The 20,389-nt window shown below is 46.1% G+C and overlaps 1 protein-coding gene across 2 annotated transcripts; it reads left to right on the forward strand.

Moving 5' to 3' along the window:
* The first annotated feature begins 102 nt into the window (after positions 1-102).
* On the forward strand, positions 103-19,896 carry ago3a (argonaute RISC catalytic component 3a). 2 transcript variants are annotated; one of them, XM_079747453.1, is made up of 19 exons: positions 103-854; positions 2,371-2,548; positions 3,091-3,211; positions 3,307-3,515; positions 4,310-4,446; positions 5,242-5,376; positions 5,645-5,732; positions 6,658-6,805; positions 7,179-7,298; positions 7,721-7,864; positions 9,166-9,299; positions 10,913-11,097; positions 11,373-11,532; positions 11,816-11,906; positions 12,287-12,481; positions 12,600-12,734; positions 13,027-13,128; positions 13,344-13,543; positions 14,405-19,896. In XM_079747453.1, the coding sequence occupies exons 1-19, from the start codon at positions 836-838 to the stop codon at positions 14,511-14,513; spliced, it is 2,610 nt and encodes an 869-aa protein (XP_079603579.1). In that variant the 5' UTR covers positions 103-835; the 3' UTR covers positions 14,514-19,896. The 2 variants fall into 2 exon arrangements, with proteins under 2 accessions (XP_079603579.1, XP_079603580.1); XM_079747454.1 differs by having other exon boundaries at positions 7,721-7,843.
* Positions 19,897-20,389: the final 493 nt, after the last annotated feature.

Genomic DNA, 20,389 nt, shown 5'->3' on the forward strand with positions numbered 1-20,389 from the left:
AACGTGGGAGGAGTGGATACGAACGACGTCAGACGCCAGTGCCCCGCCTCTTCCCATCGCTGTCAGAAGAGGAAATATGACCATATTTAGACAGCAGCTGGAGTCCAGAGAGTTGATATGTCAGCTGGACTGGAACCACCGATAACTCAGCAAGGAGGGATTTAACTCGCAACCTGAATTTAGACTGAATCTTAACCTAGACCGTGCAATCCGGGATGTTTTGGACGCGTTCAGGACTTCCAGCGTCATCGGAATCCGCTTCCCTATGAGCTTGGGGTCGTGACAGCTTCCCCATATCGCGATAGGAGCGGTTTTGTCGCTACAACTTCAAACTATTCGGCACCTACTAGCCTAACATATCGCTATAACCCGGTTTCTAACCCGGGTTTTGGAGTACCAGCATGTCTGTGTAACCACTGTCAAGTTCCAGGATTGTCTGGGGAATGTGAGGACGCTGTTCTTACGGTTTGTTGACGGCGAGTGTCGTCTGATTTGTTTCTTATAGAATTTGGTTTTAGTCACTTTCCCCACCCCCCACCCCCAACGCCTGGCTACCGAGCTAGCAGACATGGCTAACAAAGTGTAGCTTGTGTTCACTGAGCGTTAAAACACGGCTATGCCGACACGGCGACACCATAGAGCCCGATAAATAGGAGTCCCGGTGACGGAGTGCAGTAGAGCCCGGTGTGACAGTCAGCACGAGTGTGGTCGGAGGGCCAGGACGCCCCGCCAGGACACGGCCCATCGCCGTGGGAGACAGCGGACCTTACGGAGGACGAGTTCCCAGCTTCAGACCGCTTAGGTCCCGGCAGAGACCGGGGCACTGACCTCATGAATGGACACCGGAACAACAGGTAAACTGTTGTCGAGTGGACGTTCAGTACAATAACTTGAATATGAATTGCATTATTATTTGTCCGGATTACAACTTGTTCACATGTCCTCCTGTATGTAGACCTTCTGTGGATTTATAGAGCTATCTATGGTTTTGTGGTTTGTTTTTACCTGCTACGGACTCACCAAGTCTTACAAATATGTTGTCTATCGCACATAATGTCAAATTGTTATAAGTTGACCGTAAGGTCTCCTCGTGTGTTTGACAGCTACTAGGGAGCCACCGGGCTGTTTATGTTGTCAGTAGGGAGGTTTGGTGGTTGTCAGTAGGCTACCTACAACCATCTACTTGCTTTCTTACAAGTAGGTCTACAGTACTTATTTACTTCCCTTGTTACGTGATGGAAATCTCAATCAAAGTGAAACTTTGCTAGTCATCGCTACTCTGCGCTTAAACATTTTAACCTTTTCAATAATTAAATGTATTGATATGGACAGGATATAGAGTGATGTTGGGTGCTGTTTCGTCCATGTAGCTTAAGTTGGTTATGACCGATTGGATCAGGTAACCCTAGCCCTTAGCTGTTTTCAGGCTGTATGAGGGAAGAACTTATTTCACCAACCCACTGGCTACATCATGCAACATGTTGAGTCCCAGTGAAACCTTGTGTCGCTGGGTGTTCCTGCATGGTTGCTGTGTGTGTCAGCATTTAACATGTTATAATAGGAATACATTTCTATTTACTATAGGGGTTGGATCAGGAATAAGGAAGCACTTTGAACACCACTGTTGAGTCTGCCATTCAGAAACCCAGGGATTCCCGCCAGTGGTTGCCACGACAACCCCTTAGTCTGTCTGTTGTGTTTGTTGTTCTGCACTTTCCCACCCTTCCGAAAACGTTAACATTACAGGATGTGATGTCATCATACACCTGTTGCTGTTCCCAGTGTCTCATGTCGTTGGACAGATGTTGCTGAAGAAACGATTTATAACGATCTTATATATTTCTCAGAACATCAGCAACGACTATGATAAACAGACTACAGATAGAGACAGAGAGAGAGCATTAGTGAGAGATATTACCCTAAGCGAGAGAGAAACAAGTAACGGGGGTTTTATTACTGGCATATTTTTCTATGCTGTATTCCCCTCCACGTGGCCCTAAACCCCCCTCATCCCACGCATGTAGTGAATCACATGCGTGTCTTGCTTTGAACCTGTCCCTTTGTTGGGGAAGGGGGCCTGGAGGGGTGTGACACATTCAGTTGGCTGCAAGTGGTTTTCCCCTCACACATTTAGAAAGTTAATGTTGTTGTGTGTCACTTCCTTTTTAAAAGGTGCCATCTAAAATACCCTTTTTCAATTTAATTGTAAAAGAAAAGAAGTAGTGAGGAGTTCCAGGATTTAGAGATGTACCGCAGAGTAAAACAAAACAATTAAACAATTATTAATGGTTTCTTAGAATCCAATCTTCTCACTCTCTCTCTCTCTTCTCTCTGTCTCCATCTCTGTCTCTTATTTCCCCACCCCCCCAGCAACGGTAGCGGTGGAGGCCCAGGCTCTGTTCCAGGTGCCCAGGCGCCCGGGCTTCGGCTCAGCAGGGAAGCCCATCAGGCTCCTGGCTAACTGCTTCCAGGTGGACATCCCCCAGATGGACGTCTACCTGTACCAGGTGGACATCACACCTGAGAAGTGTCCTCGCAGGGTCAACAGGTAGCCTGTCGCTACCGCTCACATACATACAGGCTAAAATGATGCATATATTTCAAATGGCCAACCGCTAGCCAGTACCTACCGCAGAGATGCGTAGAGGCTAATGTTATGGTGTTTTTCTACATGGGTGAGCTTAGATAGCTGCTGCTAAGTGACTAGATCACAGACCAGATACTAGCTAACAGACTATATTCCAGACTATGTTACAGACTATGCTAAAGACCAGATTAAATATTTGATTAGTAACCAGTTTTCTGATTGGGTTATATACTAGATAACAAAAGTTATGAAATACCATTTTACAGACTACAGTATATCGAACATTAAATTTCAAACTAGATTACTAAACAGATTACTGACTAGGTTATTCACTACATTACTAAACAGAAGACGGACTAGATTGGAGACAAGAATGCAGAATCTGCTGAAGACGAGATGAAGAATAGATTTTATAGCATTGCATACTAGATTACAGTCTACAGAACACGTCAGATTAAGGACTAAATGAGAGCTTTTAACGAAGCGGTCCCTTTGCTGTGCAGGGAGGTGGTCGACTCTATGGTGAAGCACTTCAAGGTGACCATCTTCGGGGACCGGAGGCCGGTCTACGATGGGAAGAGGAGCCTGTACACGGCTAACCCACTACCTCTAGCAGCAGCCGGGGTGAGAGACTCACTCACTCAATCACTCTCACGTTCAATCACTCCCACACTCCCACACTCCTTACATCGTCTGTGACCTCGTTCCTCCCGTTGCAGGTGGACCTGGACGTCACTCTACCAGGGGAAGGGGGGAAAGACCGCCCCTTCAAGGTGTCCATTAAGTTGGTCTCCAACGTAAGTTGGCACACATTGCACGATGTGCTGTCGGGCCACGGGACCCCAGACCCCCTGGAGCTGGACAAGCCCATCAGCACCAACCCTGTTCATGCCGTCGACGTGGTGCTCAGACACCTGCCCTCCATCAAGTAAGTTGTAATCTTTTACGGACTGATGTTTGCTTCTTGCTCACTTCCTGATTTAGTCATTACTTCTTGTTTACCCAACGGTTTACTTCCTGTGTTTTACCTCCTGGGTATGATTCCTGTTTACTTCCTTGTTACCTTCCTGTCCACTTCCTGGTTAGGTGACCTCATTAGGTTACCTGGTTACTGCTGCCTTGGTACTAAAACCATAAACTCTGTTAAACTTTTTGAAAAGGACCCAAGGGATATTGCCACCAAGCCTGATATATTTAGACGCTCCTTGTGAACACGTATTTGTGATGTTGCTTTGATGCTGACCCTTTCCTAATAATATCTTAAGCCTTGCTTAGCCCAGAACTTTTATCCTCACCCATGGCATCAATTTCCATCATAAATCCAATGTGAGGTCTCTGATCTCAAAGAAAAAAAGACCCAGTGTTACTCCAAAGCCTACCTTGCCTCCTCCCCTGTAGTGTGTCTTTATCCGCCAGCAAAGACCTGTCAACACCACACAGCTCTCTATTCCTCAGTGAGGGACTCTGTGTATCATGGTCCATGCCGGTGTGACCAAGATGAGCACCAGAGGAGACTGATGGGTTCTGGGTATTAAGGTCACTTCTCTTTGTTTGGTCCTAAAAGTTCCTTCTGTTGATAAAACCGTGTGTGTGTGTGTGTGTGTGTGTGTGTGTGTGTGTGTGTGTGTGTGTGTGTGTGTGTGTGTGTGTGTGTGTGTGTGTGTGTGTGTGTGTGTGTGTGTGTGTGTGTGTGTGTGTGTGTGTGTGTGTGTGTGCGCGCAGGTACACCCCCGTGGGCCGTTCGTTCTTCTCCCCTCCAGAAGGTTATGACCACCCGCTGGGCGGGGGGAGAGAGGTGTGGTTCGGCTTCCATCAGTCTGTCCGCCCCGCCATGTGGAAGATGATGCTCAACATCGATGGTGAGGTCCACTGATCAACAAATACCTCATTAACAAATACATCGCCTGGTCACCTGTTCAATAGATACACCACCTGATCAATTAAGGCATCATTGATCATTAAATACATAATCTGAAGAGAGAGAGAGAGACAGAGGTCATATTAGAGTTGTGGGACGTTGGTCGTTGGCTATATGGGGGCCAGCTATTACCGTGGAGACGGGTGTGTGTGACGGTATATGTCGAAGAAAGACTCTCCCGCTTTCTCACCCTCCATTAGTCTCTATCTCTGTCTCTCTATCCATCATACTCTTTCTATCAGTCCTCTCTCCTATCGCACACTAAATCTCTCTTGTATTCATCTCTCGCCCAAAGTAGTAAATGAAGAGTGTCTGTTAATAGCAGGTCAACGTTTAAACAATGATGCAAACTATATGCAAACGCACTATAAGCATTGGGGTAAACCAAAAGAGGATGTCACTTCTCGACTTGCCGTGTTACACAGGGTGCTACAACCTTCACATAAAATCCAATCAGACAATCGTTCAGAGGTCTTTTCTAGATATAAATAAATAATTTTAGCTGTTACACTATACCAAATTCCTTAACACTCAAAGAGAATGTTTTATGAAGATGCGCTCTAACAATTAAATAAACAAGATGGAAGATCTATATTCCTATTATTCTCTATAAGAACACCATGTTAGTTTCATATTTATTTATATATTTTTATATACATTCTAACGATATGAAAACATCTATTTTTGGGAGTATTAATATTGAAATGTGTTAATCTATGTTTTTGTATGTGTGTAGTGTCTGCCACGGCGTTCTACAAGGCCCAGCAGGTGGTCAGGTTCATGTGTGAGGTTCTGGACATCCACAACATCGATGAGCAGCCCCGCCCTCTCACAGACTCCCACCGGGTCAAGTTCACCAAGGAGATCAAAGGTCACTGCTGCGTACCTGTGTGTCTGTGTATACTTGTCATTACTGTGTATATATGTCTGTGATGTATGTGTGTATATTTGTCTATATGTTGGCGTGTGTTTTGTCGTCGCTCTGTTCACTTTCTCTGTCTCCAAGTCCATCTCCTATGTATGTTAAATGTAATCTCCCAAAAAAATACAGAATTTGTATTGTGGAGTTTTGTGCAGGTTGTATGTGCATTTTTTGTTTTTTTAGTACTGCAATGGTGACTGTCTCTCTGTCTCTCCAGGTCTTAAGGTAGAGGTGACCCACTGTGGGACAATGAGGAGGAAGTACCGTGTGTGTAACGTCACTCGCCGCCCAGCCAGCCACCAGACGTGAGTCTGTGTCTGTGTGTGTGTGTGTGTGTGTGTGTGTGTGTGTGTGCGCAGCGAGAGACCGACCACATTTACACCAATTCACCATAAGCAAAAGTGAGTCATGTGTTAGCTTGTTGCTTAGCATCTCATCAGGGCTACGTTTAGATGTAAGGGTTCTTTTACCTCTCTACGCTGCACTCACCGTACTTCTCATCTGGCAATGTGTCATGCTTCCAGGAAATAAATTCTAATACTATGAGTAATCATTTAAAGAGACAGTCTCGCTTTTATTTTCCATTTCAAGACATCTGAGAAAAGCGGTTTGAGAAGGACGAAACGTGTAAAAAAGGATAGTTTAGTGGTTAGGGTGGTTGACTCCCTGCTAAATGGTCCTGGGTTCAATCCCTGATGTCCACCATCTACCTGTAGGCATTGTTTAGCCATATCCCCTCTTGCTGCTTTACGAGCTGTGTCTGATCTCGTACGTCGCTTTGGAAAAAAGAGTCTGCTGAAATAGCAATAGTATATCAGAGAACTCTCCCTACGCTTCCACATCATAATAAGCAGTTACCCTCTGACCCACCTGCTGTCAATCTAGACGGGAGTTAAACCCAGACACCCCACTGTCAATCTAGACGGGAGTTAAACCCTGACACCCCACTGTCAATCTAGACGGGAGTTAAACCCAGACACCCCACTGTCAATCTAGACGGGAGTTAAACCCAGACACCCCACTGTCAATCTAGACGGGAGTTAAACCCCGACACCCCACTGTCAATCTAGACGGGAGTTAAACCCAGACACCCCACTGTCAATCTAGACGGGAGTTAAACCCAGACACCCCACTGTCTATCTAGACGGGAGTTAAACCCAGACACCCCACTGTCTATCTAGATGGAAGTTGAACCCAGACCATTCTGCTAACGCCTCTCCCTTGTCTTAGCTTCCCCCTGCAGCTAGAGAATGGCCAGACGGTGGAGCGCACGGTGGCGCAGTACTTCAAAGACAAGTACAGCCTGCAGCTGAAGTACCCCCACCTGCCCTGTCTACAGGTGGGCCAGGAGCAGAAACACACCTACCTGCCCCTGGAGGTAAGAGTACCATCCAACCCTTTCCCCCCAACCCCCACTAACTACTTCCAGTACTAAGGTTTAAGTTAACTAAGGGTTTAAACTAGCTTCATAACTAGTTTGTGGGTTAGGCTCATAACTGGGTATTAATGGTGCGTCTCCAGTTGTTTAACATTGTAGCTGGTGTTAAAGGTGTGTTGTTGTGTGTAACATAGTAGCAGGTGTGACAGGTGTGTTGTTCTGTCCTCCGGTGTTTAACATTGTAGCAGGGGTTACAGGTGTGTTGTTGTGTCCTCAGGTGTGTAACATTGTAGCAGGTGTTACAGGTGTGTTATTGTGTCCTCAGGTGTGTAACATTGTAGCAGGTGTAACAGGTGTGTTGTTGTATCCTCAGGTGTGTAACATTGTAGCAGGCCAGCGCTGCATCAAGAAGCTGACTGATAACCAGACCTCGACGATGATCAAGGCCACGGCTCGCTCTGCCCCCGATCGACAGGAAGAGATCAGCCGGCTGGTGAGTAGTGGAGACCACCCCCCCCCCTAGTGGACGGGTGGGGTCTTACTCTTTCTTTCTTTCTTTCTTTCTTTCTTTCTTTCTTTCTTTCTTTCTTTCTTTCTTTCTTTCTTTCTTTCTCTCTCTGTTCTCCTTTGCCCCCCACCATTTGCTCTATAATGTCTCATTTAAGGAATTATAAGATACGACACACTGAAAGGTGGTTGGTTAAAAATGTTGACAGAATTTGTGTTAAACTTCTTGCCATACGACTCCTCTTCTCTACATAAAAAGCTGGTAAAACCTGGTACCAGGAAAGTATTGGGTATAGTATTTCACAGGAATGCCCTCACTACTAATGATAAACCATGAGCAGATGTGTAGACCAAGGTGTCTCATCCAAAGGCCCTGGCCCCCTGGTTCTCCCCTGGTTCTCCCCTCAGGTGCGCAGCGCAAACTACGAGGCGGACCCCTTTGTGCAGGAGTTCAGGTTCAAGGTGCGGGACGAGATGTCCCAGGTGACGGGACGCGTGCTTCCCCCACCCATGCTGCAGTATGGAGGTCGGGTGAGCACAGAAAACTACCTGGTACCTACACCTGTCTGTCTGTCTGTCTACCTGTCTACCTGTATGCCTTACTGCCTGGAACCTACATGTGTCTGTCTGTCTATCTGGTACTTACAGCTGTCAGACCGTTTACCTGTCTATCTGACTACGTGGTACCTACATGTGTCTGTCTGTCTACCTGGTGCCTACACCTGTCTGTCTGTCTACCTGTTTGCCTGACTGCCTAGAACCTACATGTGTCTGTCTGTCTATCTGTTACTTACAGCTGTCAGACCGTTTACCTGTCTATCTGACTACCTGGTACCTACATGTGTCTGTCTGTCTACCTGGTACTTACACCTGTCAGTCTGTCTACCTGTCTGTCTACCTGGGACTTAAACCTGTATGTCTGTCCACCTCTCTGTCTGACTATCTGGTGCCGACATGTGTCGGCCTGTCTACCTAGTACTTACACCTGTCTGTCTACCTCCCTGGCTGACTACCTGGTACCTACATGTGTCTGTCCGTCTTCCTGGTACTGACACCTGTCACTCTGACTAACTGCCTACCCAGTTCCTACAGATGTTTTTCTGTCTATCTATCTGTATGCTTGTCTGTTGTTATCAAGTCAATATTATCTTTATCATATTAGCATGTTGTAGTAAAAAATGGGTTCTGATCAAATCAAGTTGTTTGTTAACTTAAAGCTGTATAATATTGTTGTTTTGAGTATGTTTTGTTTGTGACTTGTTTTGCATACAAATGTTAACCGAGCCTCCATGCTACATTGTGTGTGTGTGTGTGTGTGTGTGTGTGTGTGTGTGTGTGTGTGTGTGTGTGTGTGTGTGTGTGTGTGTGTGTGTGTGTGTGTGTGTGTCCCCTCAGGAAGTAAGTTTTTCTGGTTGTAAACAAATGTTGGTATCAGTGTGTGAGATAGGATGCAGTATGCTGCATAGGCACATCTGTCTCCAGTCGTGTCTGTATTGGTGTGTCAGTATGTATGTGATATCATTTTGTGGTGTGTCTGTGTTAGCATTTGTGTGGGTGTAAAGATATGACTGGTGTCTGTGTGGGTGAGTATTTGTGTGTCTGTATATTGGGGGGGGATATCCCTGGAGTGTGAGTGTGTCTGTGTCAGCATTTGTGTTTATGTATGTGTTTAGCATTGGTATGTATGTGATAAGACTGCGGTGTGTGCGGATGGTGTGTGTGTGTGTGTGTGTGTGTGTGTGTGTGTGTGGGGGGGGCATTACTGCAGTGTCGTGTGGATGTTGTGTGTGTGTGTGTGTGTGTGCAAGTATTGCTGTGTGTGTGTGACACGCCTGCGGTGTCTGTGGTTTCAGAGCCGTACGGTGGCGACCCCCAGCCAGGGCGTGTGGGACATGCGGGGGAAACAGTTCCACACCGGGGTGGAGGTCAAGATGTGGGCCATCGCCTGTTTTGCCACGCAGAGACAGTGCAGAGAGGAGATCCTCAAGTATGGAGCCACCTCGTCTCTCCTCTACAATCCTCTCCTCCTCTCTCCTCTACAAACCTCTCCTCCTCTCTCCTCTTCAATCCTCTCCTCTCCTCCTCCATCCTCTACAATCCTCTCCTCCCCTCCTCCCTCCTCTACAATCCTCTCCTCCTCTCTCCTCTACAATCCTCTCCTCCTCTCTCCTCTACAAACCTCTCCTCCTCTCTCCTCTACAATCCTCTCCTCCTCTCTCCTCTACAATCCTCTCCTCCTCTCTCCTCTACAAACCTCTCCTCCTCTCTCCTAAACAATCCTCTCCTCCTCTCTCCTTTACAAACCTCTCCTCCTCTCTCCTCTACAATCCTCCCCTCCTCCCCTCTACAATCCGATCCTCCTCCCTCCTCTACAATCCTCTCCTCTCCTCCTCTCTCCTCTACAATCCTCTCCTCCTCCCTCCTCTACAAACCTCTCCTCCTCTCTCCTCTACAATCCTCTCCTCCTCTCTCCTCTACAATCCTCTCCTCCTCCCTCCTCTACAATCCTCTCCTCCTCTCTCCTCTACAATCCTCTCCTCCTCTACAATCCTCTCCTCCTCTCTCATCTACAATCCTTTCCTCTCCTCTACAATCCTCTCCTCCTCTCTCCTCTACTCCTCCCTCCTCTACAAACCTCCCCTCCTCCCTCCTCTACAATCCTCTACAATCCTCTCCTCCTCTCTCCTCTACAAACCTCTCCTCCTCTCTCCTCTGCAATCCTCTCCTCCTCCCTCCTCTACAATCCTCTCCTCTCCTCCTCCCTCCTCTACAATCCTCTCCTCCTCCCTCCTCTACAATCCTCTCCTCTCCTCCTCCCTCCTCTACAATCCTCTCCTCCTCCCTCCTCTACAATCCTCTCCTCCTCCCTCCTCTACAATCCTCTCCTCCTCTCTCCTCTACAATCCTCTCCTCCTCTCTCCTTTACAATCCTCTCCTCATCTCTCCTCTACAATCCTCTCCTCCTCCCTCCTCTACAATGCTCTCCTCCTCCCTCCTCTACAATCCTCTCCTCCTCTCTCCTCTACAGTCCTCTCCTCCTCTCTCCTCTACAATCCTCTCCTCCTCTCTCCTCTACAAACCTCTCCTCCTCTCTCCTCTACAATCCTCTCCTCATCTCTCCTCTACAATCCTCCCCTCCTCTCTCCTCTACAAACCTCTCCTCCTCTCCTCTACAAACCTCTCCTCCCTCCTCTACTATCCTCTCCTCTCCTCCTCTCTCATCTACAATCCTCTCCTCTCCTCCTCTCTCATCTACAATCCTCTCCTCTCCTCCTCTCTCCTCTACAATCCTCCCCTCCTCTCTCCTCTATAATCCTCCCCTCCTCCCTCCTCTACAATCCTCTCCTCCTCTCTTCTACACTCCACTCCTCATTTCATACTTGTTGCTGATTAAACCAGTTTGAGGAATGATGTGTAGTTTAAGTATAAGTGTAAATATTTTAGTATTTGAGGCGTTGTATAGTATAAAATAACCTAGGTTAAGCAAGTGTTAATTAAGTATAGCACTTAAGTAATGAGTTTTTCATGAGATTGATGGAAACTGAAAATACTGAATAATAACAGTAGTATAGTATTTGAAGTAGCTGGCTTCTGCTGCAGGGGCTTCACGGACCAGCTGCGTAAGATCTCTAAGGACGCTGGGATGCCCATCCAGGGCCAGCCGTGCTTCTGTAAATACGCCCAGGGAGCGGACAGTGTGGAGCCCATGTTCAGACACCTGAAGAACACCTACGCCGGCCTGCAGCTCATCATCGTCATCCTGCCTGGGAAGACCCCCGTCTATGGTCAGAAACCACATCATACTAGTCTAGAAAGGCCAAGATACCTCTAATCCAGTCTACAAAGACCCCTGTCCACAGTCAGAAATCCACTCAAACTAATCTAGAAAGACGCCCATCTACAGTCATAAACCACCTCTAAACAAGACTTAAAAGAACCCTGTCTACAGTCGGTAGCACCAGAAACTAGTCTGACTAGTCTGTTCAGAAATAACCTGTGGTCAGGCTTAGCTTAGTCTTTTCTGGAGAGTATAGTAAATGAAGTGTGTGTTTGTGTGTAGCGGAGGTGAAGCGTGTGGGAGACACCCTGCTGGGCATGGCCACTCAGTGTGTCCAGGTGAAGAACGTGGTGAAGACGTCTCCCCAGACGCTGTCCAACCTCTGCCTCAAGATCAACGTCAAGCTGGGAGGAATCAACAACATCCTGGTCCCTCACCAACGGTCAGTAGCCTCTAATGGAGGTTAAGCTAGCATCATGCCAACTCATTTATTGCTCGTCGTACAGATAGCATTGTGTTCTGTCTGTTAGCATGGAGTTTCTGCGACGATGATTGTAACTATGTTAGCACTCGGCTAGTCTCTTGCTAACCCAGTTAGCATGCAGGTTTTAACTCCTAGTTCAGCTAGCTTCCTGCTCAGTATGTTGGCATGGGGGTTGTAACTCTGCTAGTATTATGCTAACTCAGTTAGCACGCAGGTTGTGATGTTGTTGTGTGTCTTGCAGGCCCTCAGTGTTCCAGCAGCCTGTTATCTTCCTGGGAGCCGACGTCACACATCCCCCTGCTGGGGACGGCAAGAAGCCCTCCATTGCAGCGGTGAGTGAACTGGCTAACCTAATGTGTCATGTGGGACTCACATGGTTTACATGCATTACGATACATTAACAGTATATGATACTGGTGTGTACCGTACCCAGACCCCAATATTATTTATTTGTATTTGTGTGCTTGTACTTCTTGTTGTGCTGTCTTGCTCCGTGTGGGCTCATGAATCTGCAAAGGGACCTTGAGTGTGAGAAAGGCGCTATATAAAATAAACATATTTTTATTATTATTATATTAGCTCCTCTGGCACAGAAGGCAGCAACAAAGTCCAACCACCTCAGTCTCTGTCTTTGCAGTCCACAGTCGAGCAGCCCTCTCCATGTCAGCACCGGAGGACTAAACCATGTTGTCTTTTTGGAACTGCTCCCCAGGTGGTAGGCAGTATGGACGCCCACCCCAGCAGGTACTGCGCTACAGTGCGGGTCCAGAGGCCCAGGCAGGAGGTGATCCAGGACCTGTCCTCTATGGTGCGAGAGCTCCTGATCCAGTTCTACAAGTCGACCCGCTACAAGCCCACCAGGATCATCTTCTACCGGGACGGGGTGTCCGAGGGACAGTTCAGACAGGTCCGTGCTGGAGTTTGGAGTCTGCGGGAGTCTACTTAACTGCTGCATTGGGATACTGTCGGCCATGATTGTGAATTGTACTCATTTTTTAATTGTACTATGAACTGCTGTGTTCCAGGTGCTGTACTATGAGCTGCTGGCGATCCGGGAGGCCTGTATCAGCCTGGAGAAGGACTACCAGCCCGGCATCACCTACATAGTGGTCCAGAAACGCCATCATACTCGCCTTTTCTGTGCTGACCGCAATGAGAGGGTAAGATCCGGACACACACACACACACACACACACACACACACACACACACACACACACACACACACACACACACACACACACACACACACACACACACACACACACACACACACACACACACACACACACACACACACACACTTTTGTGTGTGTGCACGCAAACGTACACACACACTTGTGGATTGAGTGTCATAAATATTTGGCCTGTTTTGAAATCCTTTGAGACTGTAATGGTGATTAAGGGCTATACAAATACAATTGAGTTGAGTTGAGTGCTGCTCTGTGTGCAGGTTGGGCGCAGTGGCAACATCCCTGCCGGCACCACGGTAGACACAGACATCACCCACCCCTCCGAGTTTGACTTCTACCTCTGCAGCCACGCCGGAATACAGGTATGTGCTGGCTAGTTGTCATTGTGATGGTGTCGAAGGTGATGGTTTCAATGGCAACAGTTGTCATGTCGTTGGGGAAGCTCGGCACGATGATGGAGATGGTTGTCGTGGGGATGATGTTGAAGGTGACGGTGGTCAAGTTGATGCGGATGCTCGGCATGCTGACGGCGATTGTCCCCGTGGGGATGTTGTAATGCTGTTCCTGCTGTTTCCAGGGTACCAGTCGGCCCTCGCACTACCACGTCCTCTGGGACGACAACTGCTTCACCGCTGATGACTTCCAGGTCCTCACCTACCAGCTGTGCCACACATACGTCCGCTGCACGCGCTCTGTGTCCATCCCCGCGCCGGCCTACTACGCTCACCTGGTTGCCTTCCGCGCTCGCTACCACCTGGTGGACAAGGAGCACGACAGGTGAGGGAGAGGACCACAGCTCCAGTCTGTCCTTTAACAGTTACAGTCCTTTAGTTCTTTATCACAGCTACTGTCTGTCCTTTGTCACAGCTACTGTCTGTCCTTTATCACAGCTATCGTCTGTCCTTTATCACAGCTACTGTCTGTCCTTTAACACAGCTATCGTCTGTCCTTTATCAAAGCTATCGTCTGTCCTTTATCACAGCTACTGTCTGGCCTTTATCACAGCTACTGCCTGTCCTTTATCACAGCTACTGTCTGTCCTTTATCACAGCTACTGTCTGTCCTTTATCACAGCTACTGTCTGTCCGTTACCAACGCTCCAGTCTGTCCTTTAGCAGTTACAGCCCACATCTTTATCACAGCTACTGTCTGTCCTTTATCACAGCTACTGTCTGTATTTATCACAGCTACTGTCTGTCCTTTATCACAGCTACTGTCTGTATTTATCACAGCTACTGTCTGTCCTTTGTCACAGCTACTGTCTGTCCTTTATCACAGCTACTGTCTGTCCTTTATCACAGCTACTGTCTGTCCGTTACCAACGCTTCTGTCTGTCCTTTATCAACGGTACTGTCTGTCCTTTTTAACAGATACTGTCTGACCTTTATCAGTCACAGTTCTTTATCAACGCTACTGTCTGTCCTTTATCACAGCTATCGTCTGTACTTTATCACAGCTACTGTCTGTCCTTTAACACAGCTATTGTCTGTCCTTTATCACAGCTATCGTCTGTCCTTTATCACAGCTAATGTCTGATCTTTATCAGCCACAGTCCTTTTTCACATCTACAGTCTGTCCTTTTAATTAGCCCAATGTTGTGTGTGTGTATTCAAGTCTGTTTTCATTAATGTGTTTCAGTGCGGAGGGCAGCCATGTCTCTGGTCAGAGCAACGGCCGGGACCCTCAGGCGCTGGCCAAGGCGGTCCAGATCCACCATGACACCCTGAGGACCATGTACTTCGCCTGAACACAGACACACAGACACACAGACAGAGAGAGTAATATACACAAACACACACACCAAGTAATATACGCACACACACAGTAATATATGCACACACATAGCGTGTCAGTCTTGGAGTATATAGAGGTGTGTGTGCCCCTACATCCTGTCTATCCAGACCAGACACTGTGCAAGGAGGGACATACATATACAAACACAGATATATTCTGGACTGAGGACATGAGCACTGCTTTAATATCAAAAGACTTTTATGCAATACTGAACCAGCCAATCATGATTTTAGTTTCCCCCCCCCCCCTCCTCATGTTCCCCTGAAGATGTAAGGGCGTTCTCTCTAACCTTCAGCCGCTATCACATCATGTTTCTTCCGTAGCCCAACTCGGTTTGAACAGCAGCCCTTTTGGATTGGTCAGTTTTTATTTTTTTGTGTGTGTTTTTATTTTTATATGACAGCGATATAATATATGTGCCTGTTTGGGTTCCCTCTGTCTGGATGTAACCCCAAAGCCTGGCTGCAGCACTCCCTGTACGCTGAAGGCTTCAACTGCCTCCTTTTATTTAAGACGGTGTCATGCCCCCATCTGGCCACACAGGGGAGTTGTTGGCCCTCTGGTGATGTAGAGTGACACACTGGGGGAGATCGGGAGGGGTTTCAACTTCATCAGCTCTCTATATTTCTAAGGTGTTTCATATTTGTTTCTTTTTGTTTCTTTTCCATTTTTAAGAACAATCCTTTCGGTTCCCATATGACATTTAAATGTGACGATATTTCCGCCTGCCTTGGTTGCTACCCTAGCTCTCATTCCCTGTCTGAAGGAGTGAGGTAACACTGTCTCAAATGCGAGTAGGAAGCTTCCGCGGTAGTGCCCTACCTTGTGAAAGTGGTAAATTAAGTCCCACCGCCTAATCGGCTAGCATCATGTGATGATCACATTGGTCCTATCCTACGAGGGGGAGCGTCACATCGATCCTACACCAACCGAGGGTCATTCTGACATTTCCTTTAAGCCAAGCCCTATGTTTCCTGCTGAATTGGGACAGCCCTATGCCACCATAAGACCTTTAATTGCCACCTATTTAGGAAGCTTCCATGCAATTGAGACACAGCCCTTGGGAAGATAATTTCCTGACAAATATTTTGGAGATGGTAGGGGAGAGAGACAGTTTGAAGAGCGATGGTAGGGCAGAGAGACAGTTTAAAGAAAGATGGTAGGGCAGAGAGACAGTTTAAAGAAAGATGGTAGGGCAGAGAGACAGTTTAAATAAAGATGGTATATTGACAATTTTAGAGAAAGATGGAGGCAACAGGCAGTGAACAGGCAGTTTAAATAGAGATGGAACAGAGAAAGATAATAGATGGTACAGTTTGAAGAGAGATGGTAGGGCAGAGAGAGTTTAAAGAAAGATGGTTGAGAACATAGACAGTTTATAGAGCTTTGGTAGAGAGACAGTAAAGAAATCTAGAGAACAGTGACAGAGATGGTGTTTTTGACCTCTGGAAAATGACCCATCGATATGTTGGGGAGAGGAGTGTGTGATTCCCTATGAATATAAAAATGCTTTATTGCATTTCATGAGAGCCTTCACCCTGTTAGGCTTTTAAACACCTCATATATTTTATTTTAAGTAATAGCCCTTTTTATGTTATGAAATTGCCTCCTGCACAGCCTCCTCCTTGAAGCATGAAGTTGATCAAGGGTTTTGATATCACAGTATATATCAGTGTGTATATATAGTGGTGTGTATATACAGCTGAATACCTAGTAGAGCAAGGTTTTTAGAATGTCGCGTATGGAGAGCCAATGTTTTTAATAAGAGCAGTGATAAATGACAGTAGTGTGTATGTATATATGTGTAATATAACACTGTAGTGTATCTTGAGCAGTAAGACCGCAGTACTATTAATATATCTACTGCAGTATATTTGGAAATATTTTAAGTGCCTGGTGGAGCGACATGGAGGTTAGAAGTAATTTTGATTCTTGATTCCAGTAACTGACAAAACACACATCTTAGGATGGTTCCACGCTAGCCATTGGTGAACAGCCTTGAACTTTGCTATATTATAATGTTTTCCTCTTAGCTCTGTGATGGCTGCGGTCCTCATATGAAATAATGATATATATAAATATATATCTCCGCATTCTGCTGCTATATTTAGTTAGGTAACGGCCAGTTTCATCATGCACATGGGGAAGCAAACGCGCTTGTGTGTGTGTGTTGGTGATAAGCACTGGAGACTGATCGCAGGCATGGTGCTATTCTCAGAGTCTGGGTCTCTGGAAGAGGAGGGTGAAGGGAGATACAGGCCCAAGGGGGGGGCAGAAATGGTGGAAAGCTTTCCCAGGGAGGAGTGCTTTCCCTGGGGCGGCGTGGTCTAGAGCCATGGGGTCTTGACCGATTTGAGCCTCCCGTTACTTCACTAGGGTCTGAAAGTACTTTTGACATAGACAGATAAACGTAAGTTTGTACATTTAGACAATGTTGTAATGCACACCACTTATTTTTGGTAACAGAAAAGTTCTTAAAGATGTTGTGCTGCTGCCTGGTTTAACTTAAGTAAGTGTCTTGCTGTAGACTGCTGTGTGTGTGTGTTTTATGCTGTGTAGTCTGTATAGTAGCGAGCGTTAATATACCGTCCCGGACTGACAATGTTGACTTAATAACCATCTTTCAACCCGGTGAAGAAGAGCTATGGAGATATTGTGGTGTTGCAGTCGTTTTCTTTCTTGTCTACGTGAGGACACCTAGTCCGAGGCTGCGGCTGATGGGTTTTGATATGCTGTTTCCCAACAAGATGGACTGTCTGGTTTTGTAAAGTCCTTCTAGGTACCAAGAGCAGAGAGACTTTAGATTCTATCCTAGCCGAACCCCCATTGATGTTGGACCAGTGCTGGTACTGCTAGAATGTTGTGTGTTGGAGGAGGGGGAATTGGACGAGGTTTTTGAGGTGGAGGGGTGCCCAGGGAGGTGTCTTTGAAATCTTTAAGGAACCAGAACACATGTTTACAGATCAGATGTGTTTCCTGCTCCGAGCTGGTTTCTGGAAGGTCACCCATCATGCAGAGAGAAAAATCCCATTCAAAGACTGTTGAAGCTTGAAGCTAACCTTTCAGCTCGAGGGTTGAGCCTGACATTTCAAGTTCTTAAGCAAGTACTCTGCTTTATTTCGAATACTTTTTTTTTTTTTTGCCCTTCCAGAGATAGGTACTACAAGGAGGTGCTGAATGTTTGTTTTTCTCCAGTGATCAGATATTCCATAACACTGCCACAGGTCAAGCTCTCCCTTTTTTGAAGGTGTCTGGATATGAACTAGTAACCCTTAATCTGACTACAATGGAAGGAGTCTTTGGATGGATGTCTGTCTATTTTCTCGACAACCGTTGCGATCGACTTCATCCTGAACGGATGTTCTCCTGAAGACCCAAGGAAGTGCAGTTTTCAGATGTCTGTATTATTACCGGAGGTCAAGCTAGTTTTCCATTTCGAACAGGCAGAGATCGAACTGTCACTGCATTATTAATTCTAATATATTAAAAACTAGCTAGTAGCGATGGTGTGAGAGAAAACCCCAGAAAGTGCCTTTCCTCTCCAATGAAATAAGTGAAGTATTTTCTCTTGAGGACCTCGGAATTAAACAACTTTTTATTTGTATCTTTTATCTACAACACTGACTTCATGCTTGTGCATTTAAGGGTTACTACGTCGTCTCAGTGTGCCAATGGGGAGTAACCGGTGGTGACTGACCATTGCATGTATTTAGTGGTTTTCCTTTGGTGCTTGGCAGTGCGTTGAGTCTTGAACCAGTAGTTTGTCTCCGGTACAGAAGGAACCGTTCTGGTTTTACGACGAGATGGAGAGTGGTCATGAAGAATGAAGTAGTCTTTCAAAATCTGAGTAGAGCGAGAATAGTTCTCCAAAGTATTGTGTGAGTGAAATCTGGAACCCGGACAAGCTCTTTGAGAACTGACTCGCCTTTGAGATTTTGCTCTACTGCACTGCCCAAAGCCCATGCCAGGGGTCTTAACTGTGCTTGGGCTAATGGAAGAGCAGCATTAGAGTCAGGATATTAAGTCAAGCTTTCATTCAAAATAAATCTACTGATTCCGATTTGATGAGATACAACAAGGAAAGGTTGTGTTAGTGGAGCTAGTTGCTTGTGTCGGAGCTAATATTGTGGAGCCTGCATACTGGCGCTAGTGTGATGGCCCTAGCATGGTAGAGGTAGCATGGTTGGGCTAGAATGGTGGGGCTAGCATGGTAGACGTAGCATGGTCGGGCTAGCATGGTGGAGCTAGCGCATTGGAGATTGCATGGGTAGAGCTAGCATGTTTGAGCTTGCACTGTGCAGTCAGCGCAGTAGCAATAGTTCTGTGGGTACCTGTTCAGACACCAAAACTTTCTTTCCAGAGATTTCTAAAACACTGCACCTCACGTACCTCGGTATGCTGCAAATGTTGACTGACCCAAATATTGCAAGTATTGCTTTTATTATGACTTATAACGCTTGACTAAGGCTTGATTACAATATTATTATAGCTATTTTAGAGGTAAATATCTTATTTTGTCTTATCCAAACTCAAATGTCAAGCCCACTATATTTTGTTGTCCTATTTAAACTAATTATTCTATAAATAAATGTTGACTAAAAAATATCTCTCTATATATATAAAAAGTATATATATTTGATGCTGTATTTATCGAGAGCTCTTTGAAGTGGGTGGAGTCTCTGTGGTGAGCAGAAAGGGCGCGTGTTAACCCCAACCCTTCCTTCATGATGCCTTAACGACAGCACACTGATATGGAGGAGGTGCAGGGGAGACGTTGGAGACCAGAGACCCCAGACCCGGGCAGCCCAAAGATGAATAAAGACCAGACCAGAGAGGCTAGAATAGACTAGGCCAGAGGAGTCGATGGTGCCAAACCCTCCGCGTTGAGTCCCGGTTCTGTCTGTATCTAGTCATCGATCAGACTCTTTTATTCAAAGAAATTTACAGTGAAAGTTTTAGCTACATGTCATTAAGGAGCAAGTGGGGGCTAGGGAGCATCTTGCTCAAGGACGACTACAGGTAGACTGCAGACATTAGGAGATCTAACCCAGAACCTTTCGGCCGGGAGTCGAGCATCCTCACCACTAGACTATCCTCTCTTCAACGTTTACATTCCAGGAGCCACTGTGAACCCAATGCCGCTCCAGAGATTAGCTTTCTGATCTTCAAACGACGACCTTTGGACCTTCACCCCTCAATACTTTTTCAATGTTGCAAAGACTCTGTTACCCAGAATGCTTCTGTTCTTCTCTCTTTTAGGTTGTCAGCCCTTGGCTGTTGCTTTGTGTCATTCTCAAGTGCTTTCTTCACTGAAACTTGCAATAAAAGCTTTGCTCTGTCTAGCACGTTTCTGTGTGATGTGTTTAATGCTGGAGAGACCCCCCCCCCCCCCCCCCCCCTTTGATTTAAAAGTAAATCCTTTCATTCAGGCAGTTCCCATTGCAATAATATAGTCCTTTGTGAATTTTCAGTTCAATATTAAGTTTAACAATAGCAATGAAATAAATCTCTTTGTATTATCATAGATGTGTATTCTATTTTTATTCAGTATGTTTTAATTAATCCCATGGAAATAAGAATCCTGTTTACATAACCCTAGAATGAGTCCTTTATATCTACAGAAGAAGCGGAACCCACTCTTGAATAAAAAAATAAAGCTATTGTAATGTGGAAAAATGAAATCATGATGGCTATATTACTTAACCTATTACCTATAGTTTTACAGACTTTTTATTTTATTAAAAGCAATTCATCACGAAACCTCCTCGCTTGAAACTTGCCTACTCGATGCTGTCGTACAGGCAACTGTAGCTTCTACTTCTGTGGAGA

The sequence above is a fragment of the Pollachius pollachius genome, assembly GCF_949987615.1.
Source record: "Pollachius pollachius genome assembly, chromosome: 1".
In the NCBI taxonomy this organism is placed as follows: domain Eukaryota; kingdom Metazoa; phylum Chordata; class Actinopteri; order Gadiformes; family Gadidae; genus Pollachius; species Pollachius pollachius.

What these genes read in the sequence shown, in the direction of transcription:
- ago3a (XM_079747453.1), top strand. An exon ending in TGGGAAGACCCCCGTCTATG is followed by an intron (nt 11,098 to 11,372) that starts GTCAGAAACCAC and finishes GTTTGTGTGTAG; the next exon opens with CGGAGGTGAAGCGTGTGGGA. An exon ending in AGAAGCCCTCCATTGCAGCG is followed by an intron (nt 11,907 to 12,286) that starts GTGAGTGAACTG and finishes ACTGCTCCCCAG; the next exon opens with GTGGTAGGCAGTATGGACGC.